This window comes from Brachyistius frenatus, unplaced genomic scaffold (genome assembly GCF_029030835.1).
Source record: "Brachyistius frenatus isolate BFR_SWC_R1_liver_20210118 unplaced genomic scaffold, ASM2903083v1 Contig_363, whole genome shotgun sequence".
Classification (NCBI taxonomy): domain Eukaryota; kingdom Metazoa; phylum Chordata; class Actinopteri; family Embiotocidae; genus Brachyistius; species Brachyistius frenatus.
The window spans coordinates 135,418-162,895 of record NW_027210962.1 but is presented as its reverse complement, the minus strand read 5'-3'; the positions used below and the strand labels follow the sequence as shown (position 1 = coordinate 162,895).

Here is a 27,478-nt window from a genome sequence, read left to right as displayed (position 1 = left end):
TTGTGGATCAGCACTTTCGTTTTTTTTATTTCCTTTCATCACCTCTCATCTTTCAAAACTTGCTTTTAATCTTTTGGAGAGCCTAAACTTTAGTTTTGGAACCACTGGACTAAATTACCAAAATATGCATGAAGCTGTTAAAACTCAAACCTCAAGCAGCAGCAGCAGTAAAATGCTCATCGAGGAAATGACACATTAGTAACAACAGTATTTTGAGTTCAGGCCTATTGGCTGTTTTTTTTATATATAAAGGATCTGAATACCTTCCACCACTGCTGAAAGTAAAAGCATCTCAAGGATGTGACAACGTTACGACTTCAGGGCTCCAGGTTGAGAACCATGTGTTCATTCTTTCAGTGCAGGACGCTGACAAGTCACAACAGTTTTCATCACTCCGACTGTGTTGTTGTTGTTGTTGTTTTCCAAGTCATTTCAAGTGTTAACTAGTGAACTGTGCTTTGAAAACATATTTATACAAAAATAACTGAGCAAAAGTTTCTTGTACATACATGTCTTTGTTTATTATCTTTTTCAATCATATATAGCCTCTACTCTGGACATTGAAATGTGTATTTTTGTGTATTTGTTTCTGCTTTTCTAAGTCACATATAATAAATTCATAATCTTTTTAGCAAACTCTGCTGCCTTCGGAGCCATTAAAGCTGATTAACCGCAGAAACTGATGCAAGGACACTTAAAAAACACACCGTTTATGAATAATTCATTTTAAAAAATGCTTAGTTTGTACAAATTGAAAGAACCTAACTGTTAGCTAGGAAACATGGAGGATTTTAACAAAACTCTAAATTAACATTTGAGACAAATTTGAATAGTTTAAGATTTTAAATAAATGTTAACTGTTTATATATTAAAAACATCATTTATTAGACTTCAAATAGCCTACTTTCCTACAAAGTAAACACTATTTGGCAGAAAAAACATTGATCTATGCTGGTATAGAATAATGTGCCACTTCTTAAAAAACTTTTTTACGTAAAGATTTGATGTAACAATTGTCTTTTATTAAATGAATCATTTAGGATTTAACAATTATAAATATTTAAATATAGATGATACTGAATTTAATGAAATGGGCTTTCAAGAATGAATTCTGAGGATTTTTTTTTTATCGTAAATCTTTCAAAAATGGATATAAATTTTGATATCAATAAATTGTCAGGCACAATTTTAGTTTAAATAATAGTACTTACTTTTTACATTTTATCTTATTTATCTATCGTTTGTTATTACTATTATTTTGATCTATTTTTTTTTTAGCCCAAAGACATGTTATACATGTAACTTTAAATATTTGTTAAGCACAAGCAAAACTTTTACCAAATATATCCCACTGTAAGATTGTTTGTAAAAAAAAATTAAAACAAAAATAGGAAGCTATAATACTGAGATTAAATGAAAAAGTAATTTATTAATTACATTTCATGTATCCCTAATATAATTTAATGGCTTTAAGATTAATGTTGTAAGAGTTTGCAGAGTTTGTGGGGTGGATGGTGTTAATTGATGACTGAATCTGATTGGCAGGTGCGGGGAAGGGGGCGGGGCCTTTGCGGTTCATTCAGGGATTCATGAGTGACAGGGAGGCAGCATGCAGCAGCAGAAATGGCTCACAACTTCGCTCAGGAGTATTTTCAGATTCCTGTAGTGACCCGAACCTACACGACTGCCTGCGTCATCACCACCACCGCTGTGGTAAGAAACACAAACAATTCAGAAGACAAATATACTTGTTTAACTCTATAAACTCCAAGATTACAGGAAACTACTATATAGAGTCTCGACAGTCTGTTGATGCAAACTAGACCTGATGCTTGTAGTTGTTTTTGTCCTCTTTCCTTTGTGATGTTAAGTGTTCTCATTAATTCTAAAACTATTGCAGCAGTGTTTAATCAGTTGGTGACATGTGCGCTGAAACTTTTCTGCTGTCGTCACACGCCCACTTGTCACTGATTGGTCCGCCCTGCCAAATTTGAGCCTAAACAGAGTTTCCAGAATATAATCAGATTACGATTGAAACAGTGAGCAGCAGTCTGGTGGAGATATGTTTGCACTTTAATTATAATGCAGCATTTGCAGAGTAGTCGGAAAGAAGACTTCTCTGCAGAAGAGCAAATTAATGTCCACAATGATAATCTATCACATTGTAATCTTTTTAATCTTTTGCATGTTTTCAAGTTCACTGCTTTATGTCCCTGTGTGTGTGTATTTGTGTGTTGTGCACTGCCTGTGCATAGTTACTATTTGAATCATTAAAATGAAGGTGTAATTTGTAAAAAGAAAATGAAATCCTATCCTGTAATACCACTTGGTAAAGTAGGAGGAGCCAGTGAGTGACTACAGCACCAAGTCTGATGGGGGGGATAGATTTAGGTGCAACACTGGCTCTCAGAGTTTCCACAGTTTTGTAGAATTAGACATGAAAGACATTTGGGAGGCACGGTGGTGCAGTGGTTAGCATTGTCACCTCACAGCTAAAAGGTTCCGGGTTCGAATCCGGTCCTGGGCCTTTCTGTGCGGAGTTTGCATGTTCTCCCTGTGCTTGCGTGGGTTCTCTCCGGGTTCTCCGGCTTCCTCCCATCATCCAAAAACATGCACCTCAGGTCAGGTTACCTGGCGCCGCGCTAGTGGCAGCCTGCTGCAGCATCTCCCCCCTGAGAGCCCCCCTGCTGTAGTGAAGACATTTCCCCTCGGGGATTAATAAAGTGTATAAAATAAATGAAGCCGTTGAAATGTAATTTGATGAGAGTGAATGCAGTGGTCGATGCGTTGGCCCAAAGAGTCGTTAAACTGTCAGTGGAAAAGTAAGAAATAAAAGCAGCTGATCTGTTTAACTGTGAATTCAGTTTGATCAAAAAAAACAAGTGATGGAACGTTTAAAAACTGAGATAAAAGCAGTTAAAAAAAAAAAAAGGTTATAAATTGTATTTGAAGTGGAAGCAGGAGATGATGTGGTGCTGACGCAGTGGAAATACTGGTTGTTGACCCGTGTGTGAAAGCAGTTGAAGTGAACGGCTCTTGTTAAAGTTTAAGCTCTGAAAGCAGTGAAATTTATGTAACATGTAAAAACAGCTGGAGTGTCAGTGAGCAACAAAAGGACTGAAAATTTGTAAAAACAAGTTAAAGCAGCTGAAGTGTCAGTTAAAGTAACAAAAGGACTTGAAATTTCAATGGTTTAAACTGTCAGTTTAAGAGCTACAGATACATTTTCAGAATTAAAAGCAATGAAAGTAGTTGATTTAAATCAGAAAGGTGTCAAAAGAAAATGCAAATGAATGTGCATTTCCATCCACTGCTGTTATGTGATTATCAGGATTTGGGTGCATTGATATGAGCAGTTGCACAAATTTTACAGTCAGATTCCATCAAACTGTTGCAGAAGAAAAGGGACCAAAGCATTACTGCCTGAATTCATGTTTTGATTCATACATATGAACCTATTAGGTTTAACAAACATCATCAATCCAATAAACTTTATATAAATTATCCAAAAACAATTGCACTCCATGAATTTTCTTCACTTTATCTGAAACCGTGTTATTTTTAGCAACTTGAGGTCATCAGCCCCTTTCAGCTCTACTTCAACCCGGACCTCATCATCAGGAGATACCAGGTAACATTCAGCAGCTTTAAAAGACTGGCCACGCGATCGGTCCGTGTTTCATCATATTTACACTCTTTCCTCTCCGTCTTCGTCAGATATGGCGCCTGATCACCAGCTTCCTCTTCTTCGGTTCTTTTGGATTCAGTTTCCTGTTCAACATCATCTTTCTGTATCTTTTATCACAGCGTTTCCTCGAGCTTTTACTCAGAATAGGTATCTCTGGTTTTCACAACCATGAACTGCAACAGCATCATTATTATCACTGGAGGAAATCTTTAACTGAAGTTAGATACCGATACTGCCGGATGCTGGAGGAAGGCTGCTTCCGGGGACGGACGGCGGATTTTGTTTTCATGTTCCTGTTTGGTGGAGTCGTGATGACTGTATCCTTTAAAATGTTTATAGCAAACAAACTCCCACTGTTGTGACATTTTTAACAAATTATTCGAAGCATCAGTTCACACAAATGACAAAAATACAGTTTGTCACATTGAGCTACTTTTTTACAAATTTAGTAAAATTGTAAGTTTAGATTTTGAACACGTTTGTAGATATATTAAAAAACAACAACTCTGCTTTGAATAATATTTATTCTTTTATTTAGTTGTTTTACGTTCTTAGAAAATCTTAAAATAACATCAATGCCTCTTTCCTCTTTGAAACTCTGTGACTACTTGAACATTTTTGATTTCAGATGTCTCCTCATCAGAAAGATCATTTTTTAGTACGTCTGTTGTTGACTTTATGTCTCCACATCACTCCTGAGAGTCGCCTCTTAGATCAGGATTGCTTGACCTCTAAACTAGTTGTGAAATCTTCTTGCAGACTCGTGCCTGAAACTCTTTTGCACATAGATCATCGTTTTCAGTGAAGCTCAAACAAACAAGAGGAGCCACTTTGACCAAAACACATGTTTGAGTGAGGAACCACCGTCAACCAGTTTATCCCTGTGACTCTGAAAACAACAGAACTGGAACGGCACTTCAAAGAAAAGTTAAGAATTTATTAATTTATCCGCCAATTATTTTCTCAATTAACCAAGTAGTTATTTTGTCTGTAAAACGGATAAAGTACTTTGTAAAATAAAAAAACGGCAGCATTTTCTAAATCCCACAAACACAGCTTTATATCGTTATTTTTTCTATCCTACTTTAAAACAAAAAGATAATCCTCTATCACGTTTAACAAAAAAGAAACCATCACAACTAAGAAGAAAGAAGTTGTTTTACTTATTAAAAAAAATACGCGATTAAAAGATTATCAAAATGTTCACAAATATTTATTAATTTAATTGTTTCAGTTTTCAAAAAACGGTTCACAATAGATTCGGCATATTATTTAGGATATTCTAGAAACTATTTCTTAATTCTGAAAAAAACGGTGAACGGAGCAGAAGTGCTCAGTCTTTATAAAACGGTGTAAAACAACTACATTACAACAGTACAATCATATCTTGAGCAAAATGTACTTCAAGTATAAAAAGTAAAAGTACTCATTCTGCTGTAAAATGTCCCTTGTGACAGATATAAAACTCTATATGATTACATTGTCAATACTGATGAATCAGTATTTAAATGACATTTTACTGTTTTAAGGATTTTATAAACAAGTAGTTAAATTCGACCAGGGTTCCCAAAGTAGGGTTTGAGCCCCCCAAAAAGGTCCAAAAGAAAAATCTAATTTCAATACAAATAAAACCAAAAACGGTCAAACTTTCTCTGCATGTTGCCTACTACAGGATCTGCTGATGAACTGTGTTGTTTTGAAATGTAAAGAGGAAACTGATGTTTTAAAGTGGAAACATTAGAAGCTGTAGCTTCTCCTCAGCTGGCTGATAAACATCTCATCTTTGGTTAGGTTAGGTTAGGTTAGGTTAGGTAGTTACTTTATTAATCCCCGAGGGGAAATTTTTTCGCTACAGCAGCATACAGAAGCAATAAGATAATAATAGAAAAGCAGTAATAAATATAAATTGCACAGTATATACAGTACAGTATATATATATTATATATGGGGTTGTTGTCTGGATGATGAGGGGTCATTTTTCTGTCTAAATTAGGACGTCTTCGGGCTGAAAGCTACTGAACGCGCAGCTCATCTTTTTTTTGATGATGCTCAACAGTCTGCAGCCAGAAGCTCTGGTTCACGTTCCTGGTTAATGATACGGTCCTGGACCGGTTTACCATCGAGGCTGTTGTGAAACGGTCAACGTGCAGGTTTATGGGATTTTTTTTCCGGAGCTGCGTTTCATGTTTCATGGACAGTTTTAAATGCAAGTATATGAGGACAAACTCTGCTGTACTAGTTTATCTGCTGTACACATGTGTTTACCATCGCTAGCACGCTTAGCTGGAATGAAGGGAATGTCATGAGTTGTTTTTTCGTGTGCAGGGTTTCACCTTCATTAAAGAATAACATCAGGTCTCATAAAACGTCTGCAGATATCAGAGAAAAACATGTTGAATATGAGTCAGAACTGGAACAAATACTCACGTTTCACATATCTGCATCATGCTATCAGTTGCTGATTGATTATTGTACAGCACTTTATGTTTTAGTGTTTGGATATCAAAATATTCCCGGAGCCTCGAGTGTCTCGGTGGCAAAAGTCAAACAAGGTTATCTGATTAAAATGAAAATTGAATTCTGCAGAGAAATAACAATGAAATGAAATTGTATGACTAAAGATAAGTCATGATAAAATAATGACATAGATGGCGCTGTTTGCATCGTGCACATCCAATCACATTGACTTTTTTTTTTTTTGGTGACAATTTGTCATTTTCATAAATCAACAACGAGGGATGGGATGTGTCGGACTTCTCTCTCACCGTTTTTTTTGTTTGTTTTACCCCCAGACTGTATATAGAAGTGGACGTAGCTTGCGATTCTGAAAAAAGAGGCCGATGCCTTTAGCTGCAATACCAGCGAGTGCCACTAGAGGTCGGCTCCAAAAAGCCTCCGGCTCCATAGACTCCCATTCAACTTCTCTCATCAAATCCAAAGTGAATAAAATGTGTCCATCAGTTATCTCGGTGTTGTTAGCTAAAGTCACTCCTTCTTCTTAGTTTTCTGGAGGTCCATCTGAAAATAATCCCTCATTCATTAGAAAAGAAGATTCAAGAAGACCTGGTTTTGGGGGCGTGTCTGTTTGATTGACAGGCCTGTGGTGCAGTCAGGTTACAGCTATCGGTGGGCGGGACGTAGTATCGTCAGGTTTCAGATCGGTCAGATCCACCGCTGGCTCCTCCCCCAGCTTGTCCAAATATGGTCACTTCCTGCTCCGAACTAGCAAAGATGGTGACGGACAGAATCTGAACTGGAGGATTCATAACGTTCACAAACCAACGGGCGACGTCACCGCTGGTTCTGATTGGTCTGCACCTTCCTCCAGCTCAAACCATATTTTAAGCTATTCAGTGAGTCTAACTGCGGCTGTCTTGATTTTTACTGATTTTACAAGTATTTAGTTGGATTTAACCTGAAACCCTGCAGCTGTTCGGTGTCTTCGTCAACATCTTCTTCCTGGGTCAGGCCTTCATCATCATGCTGGTGTACGTGTGGAGTAGAAGACATCCGCTCGTACGCATGAACTTCTTTGGCCTTGTGAACTTCCAGGCCCCGTTTCTTCCCTGGGTCCTCACCACCTTCTCACTGCTGCTCGGGAACTCCATTGTGATTGACCTCCTCGGTAAGAAACATTTAACCAGAATCTGATATCATCAGACTCTGTTCTGCTCAGATATTTGACTTGTGTAACGTCCGTTTAAGAGGAAAAAAATAAAGATAAAACCTGCAATATGACCCGTTTAACTATCCAAATCACAGTTGGTCTTTTTTGTGCAATAAGAGTTTTAGAAGTTCGAGTCCAATTTTCAGTAAATAAGTTATATAGAATTTGGTTAATTCAGCTAAAGTAGTGCAAATGTCTTCTTAATGGACTGTTCAGTAATCAGGAAAGAATAAGGCTGGTTTTACTCTATATTTAGTGTTGGGAACACAACCCATTAAAGTGTTATTCCATGTCAGCGATTTCTGACTTCCCAACTCTTCCTGTGGCTCTTAGCCCTTCTAGAAGAAAATCTTTTAAAATGGAGAGTTTGATTTGTGTTAAAGCTTCAGTATTTTCCTAAAACAGAAGGTCACTTCATCATTTATCAAACAGACAAAAGGACGTTTGTTTGTTGGGGACTATTTTCAGAGGCGGCTCGAACCACAGTTGGAGCTCTATTGAGTGTTTCTGGCAGCCGGCTCATTGTAATGGTGAAAGTGGGTGAAAGTGGGTGGAACTGGGTGAAAAGCCAGTCCAATAGTCTGACTCACTTATTCGTTTTTGGACAACAACACAGCTCTGTGGCATAAAGGAGTAAGATGTCAGGTTTTAGAGACACACGACACGTGTTCCTAGTATACATTCAGTGTTCTCTCTTGGGATTTGTTGATTAGAAGAAGTAATAAAATATAGCAAGGTATTTTTGTTTCTTTATGCAAACAAAAAAAATGTTTGAGAGCAAATTTCTCGCACTGCATTAAAAAAAATGAAGTTTGTAAGTAAAAATGTATGAACTGACAATAAAATTATTTGCATTTAGTTGCAAATCAAAAACTTTTGGTTGCAAAGAGCAAAAAATTGGACGCTGACCTCGATGTGGGCCAACAAGCAGTCGTCTGCTGTCAGAAGGAGTGAGGTGTGTCTACAGACACTGTGGCTCCAAGTCAAGCCACCGATAGAAACATTTGTCTCCTCCGCCAACTTGTGTCCCGCCCACCACATCCAACTCAACTCGCAACCAAAAGGTTTTGATTCGCAGCCAAAAAGTCTAGTTTCAGAAGCAAAATTCTGAATCCTGTCTAAAACCTAACAAAACTAGAAGAGCAAACTCGTTTGCAATGCAAATCATATTATTCTGATTTCATGTTTTTACTTAGTGCGAGGATTTTGTTCTCAAAACTGTTTTTTGGGGTTGTTGTATTTTTTGCTTGTATAATAAAGACACAAAAGTACCTTCAGAGTTTCGTCTGTAAGCGTGAACTAATAAAAACGGAACATTTATGCTCTGAGGTGATCCAGCAATGTGACGTTTGTCTTTTATATGAGTGTGATGTGTAACGGGTTTCCTCCCTCATTAGGTATCAGTGTCGGTCACATGTACTATTTCCTAGAAGACGTGTTTCCAAACCAGCCGGGAGGAAGAAGGCTGCTGGTGACACCACAACTTCTGTAAGAATCACAGTTCTTCTAACACGTGTGAACTTTATTAGTGTTTGAAAACTGAGCTTAAATAATTGTTGTACTGCAGCATTTCAAAAGGGATTATGTACCAAATCCTTTGGACACTAGTTGGTACAAGTGTTTGTTTATAGACTTTTCCAGATTTAAATCTTTTTTGTTACAACCCTGTTTCCAAAAAAGTTGGGACGCTGTGTGAAATATAAATAAAAAGAGAATCTGATTATTTGCGAATCATGTAAACCCATATTCGATGGAAAAAATAACAGACTACAAATCAAATGTTGAAACTGAGCAAGTTTACTGTTTTATGAAAAATGTGTCCATTTTGAATTTGATGCAAACAACACATCTCAAAAAAGTTGGAAGACGATCAACAAAAGACTGGAAATGTTTAACGCTAAAACAAAAACACCTGGTTAAACATCTCTAAACGAATCAGGTTAACTGGCAACAGATCAGGAACATGATCGAGGATAAAAAGAGTCTCAGCAGTGAAGATGGGGAGAGCTTCACCACTCTGCCTGGAAAAATAGTGCAAAAATCTAAGAATAATGTTCCTCAACATAAAATTGCAAAGAATTTCAGGATTTTATCATCTGCAGTTTATGATATCAATCTGGAGAACTCTGTAAGAAAGAGACAAGCCTGAAAACTAATATTGGATGGTCATAATATGCAGGTCCTCAGGTGGCACTACATTAAAATTAGGCAGAAATCTGGAGTGGAAATCACTGCATGGGCTCAGGAACACTTGTGAAAACCATCGTCTGTGACCACAAATGCAGGTGAAAACTCTCCAAAGAAGAAACCAGATAGAAACATGATCCAGAAACACCGCCGCCTTCTCTGGACCGAGATCATTGAAGATGGACTGAGGTGAAGTGGAAAACTGTCCTGAGGTCTGATGGATCACAATCTGAGATTATTTGGGGGAAATCATGGACGCTGCATCCTCCAGGTTAAAGAGGAGAGGGACCATCCAGCTCGTTATCAGCTCAGTTCTAAAGCCAGCATCTGTGATGGTACAGGGATGCATTAGTGCACATGGCATGGGTAGCTGATAAACTGGCCTCCTGCAGTCCAGACCTGTCAATCATTGCATTTTAAACAGCATCCCAACTTTTTGGGAAACGGGTTTGTACAACCTCAATGTATTTTTTTGGCACTGCTTACATGCAAAGTGTTGGCAGTGTTTTACCAAGTTTTGTTGTTTGGGTCACCAGTATTGCATTAGTTATGATTAGAGGTGTCAAAATTAGCACAAATGGAAACTATTCATATAGTCAATTTTGATAAAATGGTCAAAAATTGTAGGTTGGATCGGAGCAGACGCCTCATGTCCTCATGTTGTTCTCTCTCTTCAGTCGAGCCATGTTTGACCAGCCGGAGGAGCCGGACTATCGAACCCTCCAAGAGGAGCAGCAGGGTGGAGATCTGCAGCAGGACGAGGAGCAACACGACTAACGGCACGCAGACCCTCAAACATCAGGAGAAGTCATCTGGCAGAAACAGGAAGACACTCTGAAGATGAGGATTTGTGAAGCCCGGAGTCGTTGTAGAAACCAGTGAATGTGGATGGACTGAATACTCAGTGAGGACAAACATCTGTCGTCAAAACATTTTGGAGTTTAATTGCAAATGCTGATTGAAAAGATGAAAGTCATATTTTTAAAAAGCAACATCCTCTTCTGCTTATTTATCACCTTACATAATACCTTTGTAGAACAAGGTGACCTTTCAAACACCCACACAGGATCTCCACAATCCTCAGAGTCCTCTCACCATCTGAGTAAAAAAACACGGGTAGTAAAACTTTTCTCACTTGTTTTGAGCAGCAGAACACAGAAATTGAGGACAGTGCTTCCAGCAGTGTTCAGTGAAATTAACAGTACATGTCTGGAACAATTTTTTTTTTAAACTGTCGGACTGACCAGAGGCCTGAACCAAGAAGCAGGTTCAACATATCCAGGATATCTGTCTGTCATCTGGCTTAATTTAACCTCACAAACGAAATCACGCTAAGCGAATTGCTAAATCCACCCAGTGTTTTCCCATTCAGCTCTGAGCACATTCACATAAAAGAGGAGCTGTTTCCAGCATCATGACTTAAATGTACAGCGATACATGACTGAAGCTATAGTTAAACAATTTTTTTTTTTTTTTAAATGACCCTAAAATGGAAAGATTTTAAAAGGAGAGTGAAGACAGGATGGTTTTTGTTTCCAGTTTGCATTGAGATGCAGCAATGCACCAAAAGCAGGTAAGCATGGATGTAAACAATTGTTTACATTTAGGAAAAGGAAATATGGAAGAAAATATATTCAAAGAATTTGTGAGACATAAACACACTGGTGAGTAAACGGTGTTTCACTGTACGAGCTGATTCTCAGCTTCCAACCACATCTCGCATCTTTATTACGTGATCATCTAAAAACAGGTGATCGTACATGGAGGGAAAACTGTTGCCCCCGTTTCCTAAGTGAGTGCGATGTGTAAAAAGCAGGTTAAGTTTAATATGTTAAAGGAGATGTATTGTCCTCATTTCCAGGTTGTTTTTTATAACTTGTATTGGTGCTGGGGCTCCACCAGAGCAGCTTCACATGACTCGCAGGGAAAAAGAAATCCTCATTGACCTTCTGCAGGCCCTTCATGCAGCTGCACAGGTGGTCCTGTCTGAAACCAGCTGTTCACCACACCCTGCAGGCATATACGAGCACAAACATCGTACGACAGCACACTCCAACTAAAAAACACCTATTTCTCTTTCTGTACTTAGAAATGGAAAACTTCTTAACTCTGATTTCTGACCCGAGCTCGGCTCTATTTACGTGAACACGACCAGACGATTGAACTGGAAGCGGGCCTGAACTCATGACTTCCCCGCTGCTGTGTTTCACTCGCAGAACAGCCGACGGCCTGAAAACCGGCCGGCTCCGTCTGCACACGCTGCACTTTCACCCGCTGCCTTTGTGGGTCAGACACTGGCAGCTAAATGGAAACTGCTTAGTACAACAACATGCAAACAAGTCTGTGAGACCCCAGCAACAAAACGCACTTCACCGTCCTGGAAAACAACACTGCTAATAAATACGACGCACAACTGGAGGTTGACCTTTCTTGTCGGGGTCGAAAGCAACATTTACAAATATTTAACTGAAATTGTGCTCCTCAATATTCCAATTTAAAGTGAACAGCTTTTCTACAAAGTAAATCACAGCTCTTCATTTGAGTGTTACATTATGCAAAGTTACAAACTTCTCAGTGAACTTTACTTTTGTTAATAGAAATCTATCGCTCACTGCACGTTTGCTAACTTTCCACCGGCTGTCTGTCATTTCTTCTCAACAACTCAAATGAATCATGTAGATTGTTTATGTTCAGGGTCAGCTGATCGTCAGCTAATCGTATGTCACGTTTGTAGCACATTTCAAAAGGCGTGTTGGAGACCTTGTGTGTCTTCAGTTTGTTTAATTTTTTTGCTTTGTTTGCTTGATTGATTGATTTAAGAATAAAAGTCATTCATGCAGCTGCTTGTTGTAGATTATATCTGATGACGCCTACATGGATGCATTTTCTGGACTCAGAAGCAGGAAAGAGTCAATTAGAAGAAGACCTCAATTTACATTTCTATTTACAGTGTTTTATTTTGTAAGTATTTATACTTATGTATGTTCTTATTTCTTCATAAATGTGATCTAAAACATCAGATTTTCTCACAGGTTTCATTAATTTTTTTAAGTGTCCAATAATAGCAAACTAAATGTGAGCGCTAACTGTTCATCAGTTGTGCATATCAGTGTGGAGGAATTTCAGCTTGTGGATTCCTCACATGAACCGCTCCTTCCTCAACATTTCTACTGGATTCCAAAACATCAACTTTATTCTTCAACCATTTTTTTCTTGGTTAAATAACTTGTGTTGTTCCCTCGTAGACTTTCCTTCATCACTTAGTTTGAACCTGGAATTTCTGGTAAATGTGACTCTGTGTAAACTCCCAGAGCAGAGTATATATTAACAGAGCAGCATATATATTAACAGAGCAGCGTATATAGTAACAGAGCAGCGTATATAGTAACAGAGCAGAGTTTATATTAACAGAGCAGAGTATATATTAACAGAGCAGCGTATATATTAACAGAGCAGAGTATATATTAACAGAGCAGCGTATATAGTAACAGAGCAGAGTATATATTAACAGAGCAGCGTATATATTAACAGAGCAGAGTATATATTAACAGAGCAGAGTATATATTAACAGAGCAGAGTATATATTAACAGAGCAGCGTATATATTAACAGAGCAGCGTATATATTAACAGAGCAGAGTTTATATTAACAGAGCAGCGTATATAGTAACAGAGCAGAGTTTATATTAACAGAGCAGCGTATATAGTAACAGAGCAGAGTATATATTAACAGAGCAGAGTATATATTAACAGAGCAGCGTATATAGTAACAGAGCAGAGTTTATATTAACAGAGCAGCGTATATAGTAACAGAGCAGAGTATATATTAACAGAGCAGAGTATATATTAACAGCAGCGTATATATTAACAGAGCAGAGTATATATTAACAGAGCAGCGTATATAGTAACAGAGCAGAGTTTATATTAACAGAGCAGCGTATATATTAACAGAGCAGAGTATATATTAACAGAGCAGAGTATATATTAACAGAGCAGAGTATATATTAACAGAGCAGCGTATATATTAACAGAGCAGCGTATATATTAACAGAGCAGAGTTTATATTAACAGAGCAGCGTATATATTAACAGAGCAGAGTATATATTAACAGAGCAGAGTATATATTAACAGAGCAGCGTATATATTAACAGAGCAGAGTATATATTAACAGAGCAGAGTTTATATTAACAGAGCAGCGTATATATTAACAGAGCAGAGTATATATTAACAGAGCAGCGTATATAGTAACAGAGCAGAGTATATATTAACAGAGCAGTGTATATATTAACAGAGCAGAGTATATATTAACAGAGCAGCGTATATATTAACAGAGCAGCGTATATATTAACAGAGCAGAGTATATATTAACAGAGCAGCGTATATATTAACAGAGCAGAGTATATATTAACAGAGCAGCGTATATATTAACAGAGCAGAGTATATATTAACAGAGCAGAGTATATATTAACAGAGCAGCGTATATATTAACAGAGCAGAGTATATATTAACAGAGCAGCGTATATATTAACAGAGCAGAGTATATATTAACAGAGCAGTGTATATATTAACAGAGCAGAGTATATATTAACAGAGCAGCGTATATATTAACAGAGCAGCGTATATATTAACAGAGCAGAGTTTATATTAACAGAGCAGAGTATATATTAACAGAGCAGCGTATATATTAACAGAGCAGAGTATATATTAACAGAGCAGCGTATATATTAACAGAGCAGAGTTTATATTAACAGAGCAGAGTTTATATTAACAGAGCAGCGTATATATTAACAGAGCAGAGTATATATTAACAGAGCAGAGTATATATTAACAGAGCAGCGTATATATTAACAGAGCAGAGTATATATTAACAGAGCAGCGTATATATTAACAGAGCAGAGTATATATTAACAGAGCAGAGTATATATTAACAGAGCAGAGTATATATTAACAGAGCAGAGTATATATAATAAAGAGCAGCGTATATATTAACAGAGCAGTGTATATATTAACAGAGCAGAGTTTATATTAACAGAGCAGCGTATATATTAACAGAGCAGCGTATATATTAACAGAGCAGAGTTTATATTAACAGAGCAGAGTTTATATTAACAGAGCAGAGTATATCATAATAAAGCAGCGTATATCATAACAGAGCAGTGTATATATTAACAGAGCAGAGTATATATTAACAGAGCAGCGTATATATTAACAGAGCAGCGTATATATTAACAGAGCAGAGTTTATATTAACAGAGCAGAGTATATCATAATAAAGCAGCGTATATCATAACAGAGCAGTGTATATATTAACAGAGCAGCGTATATATTAACAGAGCAGAGTTTATATTAACAGAGCAGAGTATATATTAACAGAGCAGAGTATATATTAACAGAGCAGAGTTTATATTAACAGAGCAGAGTTTATATTAACAGAGCAGCGTATATATTAACAGAGCAGAGTATATATTAACAGCAGCGTATATATTAACAGAGCAGCGTATATATTAACAGAGCAGAGTTTATATTAACAGAGCAGAGTTTATATTAACAGAGCAGAGTATATATTAACAGAGCAGAGTTTATATTAACAGAGCAGAGTTTATATTAACAGAGCAGCGTATATATTAACAGAGCAGAGTATATATTAACAGAGCAGAGTATATATTAACAGAGCAGCGTATATATTAACAGAGCAGAGTATATATTAACAGAGCAGCGTATATATTAACAGAGCAGAGTTTATATTAACAGAGCAGCGTATATATTAACAGAGCAGAGTTTATATTAACAGAGCAGAGTTTATATTAACAGAGCAGAGTTTATATTAACAGAGCAGAGTATATCATAATAAAGCAGCGTATATCATAACAGAGCAGTGTATATATTAACAGAGCAGAGTTTATATTAACAGAGCAGAGTTTATATTAACAGAGCAGCGTATATATTAACAGAGCAGAGTATATATTAACAGAGCAGCGTATATATTAACAGAGCAGCGTATATATTAACAGAGCAGAGTTTATATTAACAGAGCAGAGTTTATATTAACAGAGCAGAGTTTATATTAACAGAGCAGAGTATATCATAATAAAGCAGCGTATATCATAACAGAGCAGTGTATATATTAACAGAGCAGAGTATATATTAACAGAGCAGCGTATATATTAACAGAGCAGAGTTTATATTAACAGAGCAGAGTATATATTAACAGAGCAGAGTATATATTAACAGAGCAGAGTTTATATTAACAGAGCAGAGTATATATTAACAGAGCAGAGTATATCATAATAAAGTAGCGTATATCATAACAGAGCAGAGTATATATTAACAGAGCAGCGTATATATTAACAGAGCAGAGTATATATTAACAGAGCAGAGTTTATATTAACAGAGCAGAGTTTATATTAACAGAGCAGAGTTTATATTAACAGAGCAGAGTATATCATAATAAAGCAGCGTATATCATAACAGAGCAGTGTATATATTAACAGAGCAGAGTATATATTAACAGAGCAGCGTATATATTAACAGAGCAGAGTATATATTAACAGAGCAGAGTATATATTAACAGAGCAGAGTATATATTAACAGAGCAGAGTTTATATTAACAGAGCAGAGTATATATTAACAGAGCAGAGTATATCATAATAAAGTAGCGTATATCATAACAGAGCAGAGTATATTATAATAAAGTAGCGTATATCATAACAGAGCAGAGTATATTATAATAAAGTAGCGTATATCATAACAGAGCAGTGTATATCGGGACATAAAGTCCAAGCTAAGTGTAGCTTTAAAAAAAAAAAAAAAAAAAAAAAAAAAAAAAAAAATTTTGTAAAAGACTCACTGAATGTAAACACAGAAATTAGTCGTGTGGAGGAGCCATTTTGCTCATTTCATTCAGGATCTCCACCTGGAGGATAACGGACAGCTGACCCAAAGGCCTCCTCACATGTAAACAAACCAACATGTGGATGAAGCCAGCAATCAGACGGATGGAAATCCACCATGCAGGGAGCAAAATAATCTTTCTCTGTGGCCGATTTCCGTTTTTACCTTCAGTCAAATTTGATAAAATGTTTTAAAATTGGAGAAATCATGCCGCAGGAAAGCGTAGAGAAAGCTCCAGCGTTATTCTCAACGATAAACTGTTTAGTGCAACTTGTTTTTAAAAAGCTTTTATAATCTATTGAGCCACAACAGCCATGAGAACGGAAATACACCAGTATGATCCTTTAAACGATCACCTGCTGCTGCTTGTTAGGTTTTGTTTTCCATTTTAAATCACAGCTATGAAATAAAAACACGAGTCGGTCAGCCATCCTGTTACAGAACAAAATAAACTTACAATTAGCTGTAAGTTTTTGTCTTTCTGTCACTGAACCGTATCACAAATATCGAGTCAATAATAAAACAATATCAGTAAATTTGTACGTTGGTCGAAACCTACTGACTTCATTCAATAGCTTTTTTTTAAATGATGCACAAAATCAGACTCGTTCTCTTTTTATTTATTTTTTTATTTTGTAAGAATTATTAAAATGTACAAAAAAGACAACAAATACAACATAATATATTATCTGAGACTGGTGGTGTGTTTTTTTTTCCTCCCTCTGTGGTCAGGTAAAGAGAGTCAGTGGTCAAAGTGAGAGCAGCTTCTCCACGCTGAGGGGCACACGGGAAACACCAAGGAGGGGCACGGTCTATGCCAAACATAATCAAATATTAATAATAATAACAATAATAATAAAACAAATAAAAGGGCGCGCGGCGGACTGAGGTCTTGGCCGAGCAAGAAAAAGACTTCCAGCGCCAGACGGAGGAACTTCTTTGTGGCTGATGTTAGGAACCGTGACGGCGTCATACCTCGATGACCTGCAGGGGGCGCCGACGCTGCTCCGTCTACCACGCGGGCGCCGTGTTCGCCAGTCGCCTCATTCGCCTGCGGAGATAAACAGGAAGTGTCAACAGCTCTCAAAACAGGACGACAGACGGATGAACTGATCTCAGTGTTTCATCTATAAATTGGGTTTTTATTCAAATGTAAAAAAAACACCATAAATTAATTTGAACATTTTCTATACGATGTGTTTATATTGTTTGTTTTGTTTGAGCACCAGCATAAACACAAAGATATGTACTTTTTATAAATGTAAAACTGGAACCGTTAACAATTAATCAATGATCAGAATTATTGGAAATTAATATTCTGTCAATCACCTTACAATGATCTGACTAATCATGTAAACTTGACTCAGTATTATCAGCCATATTTGAACATGTAATACATGTTTATAACGAACTATAATGTTGTTAGAAGCAAATATATTCCGGGAGAAAAGATAAATGAAGGCTTCTTTATAAACAAATGGTAAAATGTGTGAAATGTTACTTTCTGAACTTTTAGAAACATAAAAACAAATTCCTGAGTTATAAAAGTGACGAGTCTGTGATTGCAGTCGAGAATAAAAAGGCTGCTGGTCTGAAACCTTGAGCTCTGTGTTCTGGTCGTTGAGATATTATAATAAGAAGAGAAGGTGGAGCTGAGGAGGAGTGATGCTGAGGATCCAGACATCAGCAGCCTGACTGCACCCAGGCATCTCAATGATGCAGAGACTCATCAATGAATCAATATTTGTGAACCTGGAGCTGAATTTTCAATGAAAATTCCCGTTTTCTTGATAATTAGTATAAAAATACACGTTGCTTTCCAGAAAATGAGGAAATATCAGACCTGAAGTGTTACCCACTACCAGGTGGAGGACCCGAACAGTGTGCACTGAAGCAGGTTCAAATCATGAAAAGATTCTTCCACTATTTCGAACATCCATTAATCATAAATAAAAACATCTTGAGGATTTGCTGCGTTTCACTTTCTATTATTTTACAGATGAAATCATTAATTGAGAAAAGAGCTGCCAAATTAATCAATGAAAGGAGAAATAAAACATCTTATCAGAACTGACCACAGTAAACAGCTGATGTTGTCATGGAGACGTCACAACTCACCTCGTGTTTCTGTCCTGGTCTCTGATCTTCTTCTCCATCTCTGCGTCCGTCAGGGTCTCCAGCAGGGGGCACCACTGGTCGGCGTCGCCTGTGTTTCTGATGGCGATCTCCACCGTGGGCAGAGGGTTCTCGCTGCAAACACACAAACACACAAACATGTTACAATCAAAACGTGTGCGACTCAGATCTTCACACCAAATAAGAGGAAGCCTGAAACCCTCTTTTAGGAAAAAACAGCTTTACATGTCAAACAGGATTTTTAAACATCAGGATTTTCCCACATTTCAGCACCAATATTGGTCCATAAACATCCCAGAGAGCTCATAAATCCCAGATTGTGTGTCCGCACATGAAGGAGCGACACGCAAACCTCGGATTTTGCATGAAGTTAAATGATTGTTCCACAGCTGTCGGGATATTTTCATTTTCCTGAGAGTAAAAGTCGGATCTGTTCACCGAATGTTTTATTCCAGAGATTTATTACAGCAGGATTTTTCCAGCGGTGACTTCAAAATGAGTAAATTTCGAACAACAACACCCGTTTCATCGATGAACAACCAAAATGTGGCAACAAGCATCTGAGTGACAATAAAAACACATTTTAGTCGGTGACTGTAAGTCACTGTTGGATAAATGAGCATTAAAAACGGACAGAATTTGAATTGATTAGGAAATCATAAATAAACTAATAAAAGAATTTAAAGAGCGAGTTCACCCCAATGAACCTACCATTCAAATAAAATGATTTAACTATTAAAAACCTATCGTATCCACCAGGTCTGATTAATACATTTATTCTTTCATTTTGAAAGTGTAGCATACAATTTTTTTTGTAATGTAAACTTCCCATTTTATTTCTTTCTAGATGTGACTATCACCACGACGATATGTATGTAATGAAGTTTCTTGCAGCGGTGAGCGTACCTGAAGGCGTACGTCCTCTGGTGCCAGCTCAGCTGACCTCGGATGCTGTAGGCGATGGTGGTGACGAACTCTCCGCCGAGGCCGAGCTCGGAGCAGAGCTTCAGGGCGAACTTCTCCGGGGAGTTCTCTCTCTCGGACATGTCCCACTCGAACTGGTCCACCAGAGAGATGTTCCCGACGTGGATGTTGAGCTGGAGCACGGAAACGTTTCATCGGCAGGAGAAGGAGGTTTGGTTAATGACGTGTGGGGTGTGAACGTTTTTAAAGATGGCGTCGGTGCGGAGCGTCACCTTGATGATCACCCTCTGGTCCGTCTGGTCCTCCAGGATGCTGTCCGTCGGGTACGACTCGATCTGCTGCCGGATGGCCGAGGCGATGGCCGGCACGAAGGCCAGCGGGTTGAGGTCCAGGTCGTCACACAGGATCTCGGCGAACATCTCGGGTGTCATGAGCTTCTCTGAACATTTTCAAAACGTACAGTTTGAAGTCTTGGTTTTAAAAAAAAGCACACATTTAGCAGACTAAGAGGAAGTGCTGACGGGACGTTACCGTTCATGTTCCAGGTGAAAGCGTCTCGGAGCTTCTGCCCCTCGATCTCCATGTCCAGACGGATCGGAACCAGGACTTCAGACTGAGTGGCGTTTTCGTGGATCACTGCTGGATCGTGGTCGTCGAAGCTGAGCGGGACAAAAACACAGGGCAGAAAATTACAGATAAGTTGATGTTATAAGTTCTGTAGAGCTCAACAGGAAGTCTGATTTTACCAGGAGTGACTTCAAACACGAGTCCACCAATCAGAACCAGCGGTGACGTCACCCGTTGGTTTGTGAACGTTATGAATCCTCCAGTTCAGATTCTGTCCGTCACCATCTTTACTAGTTCGGAGCGGTTTGGAGCAGGAAGTGACCATATTTGGACGAGCTGGGGGAGGAGCCAGCGGTGGATCTGACCGATCTGATCGGAAACCTGACGATACTACGTCCCGCCCACCGATAGCTGTAACCTGACTGCACCGCAGGCCTGTCAATCAAACAGACACGCCCCCAAAAACAGGTCTTCTTGAATCTTCTTTTCTAATGAATGAGGGATTATTTTCAGATGGACCTCCAGAAAACTAATAAGAAGGAGTGACTTTAGCTAACAACACCGAGATAACTGATGGACACATTTTATTCACTTTGGATTTGATGAGAAAAAGTAGTTCCTTCTGAACATGTTGTGGTGTAAACTGATGAGTTCTGTCATTTTTGTGTTGCTGTGTATGTTGTTGTTGTTTTTTTATCCTCCTTTTTGGGTCCTCCAGAGACCCTCAAGTAAAATAAAAGTGTGAAATAATTCTGGTGCCTCAGAGAAGGATAACATTGGTCATATGTTGTCCATCGCTGCTGTTGTTACTTCAACCTGTATAACTTGGATATAATGAGTTAGATATGATGTATGATGTCTCCTCGGCAGCGTGGTGCTCACCACAGGGGGAAGGTCCTCTTCTTGTCGCGGCCCAGCCGGCTGCGGTTGATGGTGGTGGAGCAGGGCACCGCGTCCAGGTGGTGAGAGCTGTTGGGCAGCGTGGGAACCCACTGACTGTTCCTCTTGGCCTTCTGTTCCCTGGTGACACACCAACACACACAGAGACACGTTCACATCCAAAATATAAAGAGGTGATCATGTTCTTTACTCTTTCCCACTTCGAGCTGTAAAACTGGCATGAAGTCATCGTACTAGCAGACTTTAATATCACCGATTATCAGACTGTCTATTTAAATGTTTTAGCAAAAACACAATAATACATGTGAAACCTCCGGCTTCCAAATCATTCACAAATATATTTGCATTTTATAATCTAAACTTTTTCCCATCTTAATTAGCAAACATGACATTTAAAATGGCTGAAATAAAAGATTTGACTATATTTTCTGTTTTTTTTTCATGACTGTAATACTGTGCGTAGAGATTTATTAAGGTTATGTTTCTGTAGCTAATGCTTATACACCTCCTTTAAGTGCACCTCCTTTAAATGCTGAACCAGATTATAGATTTTACATCCCATATAAATACACAGATCAGCCACAACATTAAAAGCACCATCAGGTTGAATCAGCTCTGACCTGTCCGGCACCAACATGTGCTGCATCCATGTGAGCAGCAGGAAGGTGTGAGGTCGGACATGAATGGAAGGAACTGTATTTGGAGCTCATCCATCAGATGATGCATCGGACTGAGATCTGGAGGATTCGAAGGTGAACTTAACACCTTGAACTCTTTGTCATGTTGCTGCCATCAGGGACCAGCGTCGCCGTTAGATGTGTGTCAGATCCACATCCCAGCAGGACATTGTCCAGAGCATCACACTGCCTCTCGGGCTCTCCTTTTTCCCATAATGCATCCTGCTGCCGGTCACTGAATGATACTTTTTTGAACACCAATTTGATCAAATTCATAGTAAAAAGGAATATTACATAAAGGACATCTGTTGATTTTATGCAGTTTAAGGGGGGGGAAGAGTTTTCCTGAAGCAATAATTTACAGATGTCCCCTAAATGCCTCACAAGCAAGCTACAATTTACCGATGTTCTCTAAACGCCTCACATGCAGGGTATCAACAGATGCTGGTTCAGAGGCTGCACACAGACGTGTCTCCAGTTGCTCAGATGGGTATGTGGCCAAAATACATACATCTAGCAAAAATTAGGCGCTTTTAAATAAAAGCATCTCAGTACCTGAGATAGGCGGGCGGCTCCGTGCTGATGGAAACAGCTTTGTACTTCTCATCGTTTCCTTCCAGGATCTCCTCGACCTCCGAAGCCTTCAGCAGCGTCACGCTGGTGGCCAGCTGAGTGTAGCCGTGATCTGGGAGAAGAGCGGGAGTCAGATCGGTGCTGAAGCTGCAGCTGATGGAGCGAATGTGGGACGGAGCTGCCGCGTCATTATTAAAATGATCGTCACTGTGTGTCATGTGCAACCTCATCACAGCTTCTTTCCCAGTTATAAAATGAGAGATGAGGTTTTCCACACCAGCGTGTAGGATTTAGTGTGTTCCAGCGGTGTGGTCGCAGACTTCAACCGAACACAACTCGCCCTTTGCGACTCTACGGAGGGCAGCCGGTGTTTTGTTCATCAGGTACATCAATATATTTTCAAAACGAGATAGAGGATGAGACAATTGTGTTTTCATGGTGTGGTGCAGCGCTTTAAATTCACGGAGCCTCGCCTCCGTCAGGGGAAATAAAGACATTTATAACGTGTCATTGTCGCCTAAAGAGAGAGGCCATCGCTAACGGCTAAGCTACACCTACTAGCAGCTCTGAACAGTTTGTAAACAACTGAGGGATTAGTGAGAAAGCTGTTAAAAGAAGGAGAGTTGCGAGAGTTTGAGCTAAAGTCATTTAAGTAAATGAGTTATCACATTAAAATGAAACGGGCTGAGAGACGCACAACCGCCTCCGGTAACACAGAAACATCAGCGGCTGTAAATGAGCATTTATGGCAGTAAATCCCCCTAAATCCTACATACTGGTCCTTTACAGACAAATATCTGCCGAGTTTTGAATATCATGAAACATATTAATATTACACTTTAAACACTTCATAATAAAGAAAGAAAGAAACACGTTTTAACTGTTGTTCCTATTTAGTTTCTGTCTTCAAGATACGTTTCCACACAAACCTCCCAACTCTTCTAATTGTTTCATGGTTAAATTATTTAATGTAGAAACAGATGATGGAGATTCAAAGCTCGACCGACCGTGTGACGACTCCACGATCTTCTTGCGCTCTTCTACTGATGCCAGTTTCCTCCATAGCGACGGGTACCGTTTGTACAGAGAGCCTCTGAACATCCGAAGGTAGTTTCCCACCTGAACAAAGACCAGAAGAACAAACAGAGGATCAAGAAACATGAAGACAGATCACTCACTAATCAATCAATCAATCAATCATGACTCATTCATTTCCTGGTTGTGGTTTAAAAAATGTGGTGATTTTGGAGGGTGGGGGGGAGAGGGGGGTTCTTGGTGGTTTATGTACGAACAATTAAATTAACAATTTAATTAAATCATGACTTTTTTTATTTTCTTTTTTAAATGATCCAATACTGATTCTTTGGATCTTGAAAAATCTAATATGTAATGGAGGCACTTTATTTCCTCAAATGAGTTTCATGTTGCACCATATGTCTGTTAGAGGCTGATATAACCCAGTAAAAGTAATAATAATAATAATAATAATAATAATAAACTTCTATAGCACCTTTCATACAAGAGTGCAGCACAAAGTGCTTCACAGCAAGACAATTACATGGTGTTTCATATAAAAACAGATATAAGGGGACATAAAAAATATAGCAAAGAAACGAGATGCCTAAGAACAAATCAAATTAAACACAAATAGAGTTAAACTATAAAATAAGTCAAACCGGAAACCGTCTGATTTGAGGTGAAGTGTGAAGGCGGTCTGTCGATGGGACTGATGGACATCATTCAGTTACACATCAGTTACTGGTTCGACACTTGTGTGACCAAGACAATAAAAACATGTGTATACACACATATATATATACACATATATATATATATATATATATACATATACACATATATAGATAATAGATATATACATATATATATACATATATATAGATATATAGATAGATAGATAGATAGATAGATAGATAGATAGATAGATAGATAGATAGATAGATAGATAGATAGATAGATAGATAGATAGATAGATAGATAGATAGATAGATAGATAGATAGATAGATAGATAGATAGATAGATAGATAGATAGATAGATAGATAGATAGATAATAGATAGATAGATAGATAGATAGATAGATAGATAGATAGATAGATAGATAGATAGATAGATAGATAGATAGATAGATAGATAGATAGATAGATAGATAGATAGATAGATAAACGGAGGAGAGCTGGTTGGAGTAACGGAGACTTTAACTGGATGTTTATCAACGGTGCTTCACCAACTTTATTTTGATCGCTGCTTGCTGAAACTATTTTAACCTTCACTGAAGTTGAATAACCCCAAACATAGCCAAGGAGTCCCGGAGGAGGTCATGAAGGAGTCCCGGAGGAGGTCATGAAGGAGTCCCGAGTCATGAAGGAGTCCCGGAGTCATGAAGGAGTCAGAGGTCATGAAGGAGTCCCGGAGGAGGTCATGAAGGAGTCGGAGGTCATGAAGGAGTCCCGGAGTCATGAAGGAGTCGGAGGTCATGAAGGAGTCCCGGAGGAGGTCATGAAGGAGTCCCGGAGGAGGTCATGAAGGAGTCCCGGAGTCATGAAGGAGTCGGAGGTCATGAAGGAGTCCCGGAGTCATGAAGGAGTCCCGGAGGAGGTCATGAAGGAGTCCCGAGTCATGAAGGAGTCCCGGAGTCATGAAGGAGTCGGAGGTCATGAAGGAGTCCCGGAGTCATGAAGGAGTCCCGGAGGAGGTCATGAAGGAGTCCCGGAGGAGGTCATGAAGGAGTCGGAGGTCATGAAGGAGTCCCGGAGTCATGAAGGAGTCCCGGAGGAGGTCATGAAGGAGTCCCAGAGGAGGTCATGAAGGAGGAGGTCCTGAAGGAGGAGGTCCTGAAGGAGTCCAGGAGGTCCTGAAGGAGGAGGTCCTGAAGGAGGAGGTCCTGAAGGAGTCCAGGAGGTCCTGAAGGAGGAGGTCCTGAAGGAGGAGGTCCTGAAGGAGTCCAGGAGGTCCTGAAGGAGGAGGTCCTGAAGGAGGAGGTCCTGAAGGAGTCCAGGAGGTCCTGAAGGAGGAGGTCCTGAAGGAGGAGGTCCTGAAGGAGGAGGTCCTGAAGGAGGACTCAGCCCTTGTTCGGTTTGTTGGATGTAAACAACCGTTATGTTGTTAGCTCAACGTTAGCTCGCTCCAGACGAAGGGAGCCATCGGAGGTCTCCGGTCAAACTGACCTCCGTTACATCTGAATTTATATAGATATATAGAGATATATAGAGGTATATATAGGTGTATATAGATATATATGGGTTCCAGCCCCACCATGGATTTCAGTTACATTAACAACAAATCTAAATAAATGATTTTAGCTGCTCATGCGCTGCTGCCGTCCTCCCCTCAGCTAAGCTAAGCTAAGCTAGTGGCTAGCTGCGACTCGACCGGCTGGGCAGCTTCACCACCTCCGGGTCAGAGAGGTGCACCTTCACACAGCGGCCTGGTAAACAGGTGAATACTCACCTCAGATCCAATCATGTAGAAGTCTCCATCCTCCTCCAGCTGGAACTTGACCGGTTTTTGTCCAAACGTTTTGCTAAGCGCCATACTGAAATGAAATAACAAAGCTCCGTGCTGCTGCGCAGGCGCGAACAACAACTTTACCCTGTCGCAGACAAATGACGTTTTGCTGAGCCGTTAATCAGTCTGTCAATCAACAATTGAATCGCTAAACCTGCCAGTGTGTATCTATTACATCAACATATCTATCTCAACATTTCTTGTAATATAACTTAATGATAACTTATGCAAATATATATTTCAATAAATATATCATATGTAATATTGAGTGTCAAAATTAGATGTATGATAAAAGGAGGCATTTGTTTAAACTAATTTCACATGTCCATAAATCCACACACCCAGCATGACTATGGTGAGGACATTACACTATTGGTAATATCTTACCTGACTTCATGACACTTTTAAGGAGGGTCTGGTTATACTTCCAACAATATCACGTGACTAATTCAGACATCTATGTTCAGATTTTGAAAGAAATAATAATTTAAGAGGGAAAAATAAAAAGATTATAAATATTACAAGTTGTAAACTTTTCAATATAGAAACTGCTTTTTAATTGTTTTCTATCCTTTCAGTTTATGAAGAAGACCATCGCATTACAACAGCAAACAGTTCATTTTTAATGTCCGTTTGCTGCACACATACTGGACACGTTCATAACTGCAGTCCACATAAAGTAAATCAGCAGTTTTTAATAAACACCTGAGAACGTTCCTTAAGTTTCCTTCAAGTGTTGTTTATTCACTTCTTACTATAAAATACTTGATTTTTTGTTTTCCCCCTCTTTTATGCTCAGTTTCATGGAGTTGTGTCACGTAGAGGATCTTCACAAGTGACTCTTAAAGATCGTAACATGAACCAACTTCTCACAACAAACATCAGAAAGACACAGAAGTCATTTTTACTTTTATAAACTTAATGTTTATTCGTATATACATGAATATATTAATCTATAACCAAGAAAGGAGAGAATGTACAATGCAAAACAAATTCTCTATATACAAATCAATAAATAAACAAAAGACATAATCAAGGACAGGTTTGTTTTTCTACACAGGTTCTGTGTTTCTGGGGAAAAAGTCCAAATGAAGGAGAGACTGCAGTTAGAAAAAGTTCTGAAGTTCTTTTTGTTAAAATGGGAAATGGCACCCAAGCACAGTTCAGGGGAACGAAACAAAAAAATAAAAATAAAAGGAAGAACACACACCACGGCAGCTGGTTTCCAGTTTGTAGTTGTTTTTTTTTTTTTTGTAAACGCAGCTTTTTTTTTTGTTCAAACTCGCACAGAATCAGGTCAAATCACAAAAAAGGTACGTCATCGTCACCACGGCTACAACGATACACAGACCAGTCCATCATGTCAAGCTCACCAGCACAGAAACACTCGCAGGGGTCGCAAAAGTCCTCTTTTAAGTTTCACTCAACGTTCACGTCCACGCGAAGCCTCAGAGACGGAGCTGCTGCAGGAACCCGGCCGGTGAACGACCGGTGAACATCCGGTGAACGACCGGTGAACATCCGGTGAACATCCGGTGAACGACCGGTGAACATCCGGTGAACGACCGGTGAACGACCGGTGAACATCCGGTGAACGACCGGTGAACGACCGGTGAACATCCGGTGAACGACCGGTGAACGACCGGTGAACGACCGGTGAACGATCCGGTGAACATCCGGTGAACATCCGGTGAACATCCGGTGAACATCCGGTGAACGACCGGTGAACGACCGGTGAACATCCGGA

The 27,478-nt window shown here is 39.0% G+C and overlaps 2 protein-coding genes across 3 annotated transcripts; one reads left to right on the top strand and one right to left on the bottom strand.

The window, feature by feature from the left end:
* The first annotated feature begins 1,585 nt into the window (after positions 1 to 1,585).
* Positions 1,586 to 12,477, top strand: LOC138636259 (derlin-2-like). Its single transcript, XM_069724194.1, has 7 exons — positions 1,586 to 1,713; positions 3,566 to 3,631; positions 3,718 to 3,791; positions 3,912 to 4,005; positions 7,118 to 7,313; positions 8,753 to 8,843; positions 10,220 to 12,477. Exons 1-7 carry the CDS (start codon positions 1,624 to 1,626, stop codon positions 10,317 to 10,319), a joined length of 711 nt encoding a protein of 236 aa, XP_069580295.1. The 5' UTR covers positions 1,586 to 1,623; the 3' UTR covers positions 10,320 to 12,477.
* Positions 12,478 to 17,029: 4,552 nt separating this feature from the next.
* On the bottom strand, positions 17,030 to 25,799 carry smarcb1a (SWI/SNF related BAF chromatin remodeling complex subunit B1a). 2 transcript variants are annotated; one of them, XM_069724186.1, is made up of 10 exons: positions 25,675 to 25,799; positions 23,215 to 23,326; positions 22,190 to 22,319; positions 20,940 to 21,077; positions 20,022 to 20,149; positions 19,763 to 19,929; positions 19,473 to 19,663; positions 18,549 to 18,680; positions 17,406 to 17,481; positions 17,030 to 17,242 (listed from the first exon to the last, which is right to left on the bottom strand). In XM_069724186.1, the coding sequence occupies exons 1-9, from the start codon at positions 25,756 to 25,758 to the stop codon at positions 17,442 to 17,444; spliced, it is 1,122 nt and encodes a 373-aa protein (XP_069580287.1). In that variant the 5' UTR covers positions 25,759 to 25,799; the 3' UTR covers positions 17,030 to 17,242; positions 17,406 to 17,441. The 2 variants fall into 2 exon arrangements, with proteins under 2 accessions (XP_069580287.1, XP_069580286.1); XM_069724185.1 differs by having other exon boundaries at positions 17,030 to 17,481.
* Between the last annotated feature and the right edge of the window lie 1,679 nt (positions 25,800 to 27,478).

Coding starts and splice junctions, on each gene's coding strand:
- smarcb1a (XM_069724185.1), bottom strand. CDS start 25,758: ATGGCGCTTAGCAAAACGTTTGGACAAAAACCGGTCAAGTTCCAGCTG. Junction 20,150..20,939: donor AAGAGGACCTTCCCCCTGTG/GTGAGCACCACG, acceptor TGTCCCGCTCAG/CTTCGACGACCACGATCCAG. Junction 19,664..19,762: donor ACCAGAGGGTGATCATCAAG/GTGACGCTCCGC, acceptor TCCGTGCTCCAG/CTCAACATCCACGTCGGGAA.
- LOC138636259 (XM_069724194.1), top strand. CDS start 1,624: ATGGCTCACAACTTCGCTCAGGAGTATTTTCAGATTCCTGTAGTGACC. Junction 7,314..8,752: donor CATTGTGATTGACCTCCTCG/GTAAGAAACATT, acceptor CTCCCTCATTAG/GTATCAGTGTCGGTCACATG. Junction 8,844..10,219: donor CTGGTGACACCACAACTTCT/GTAAGAATCACA, acceptor CTCTCTCTTCAG/TCGAGCCATGTTTGACCAGC.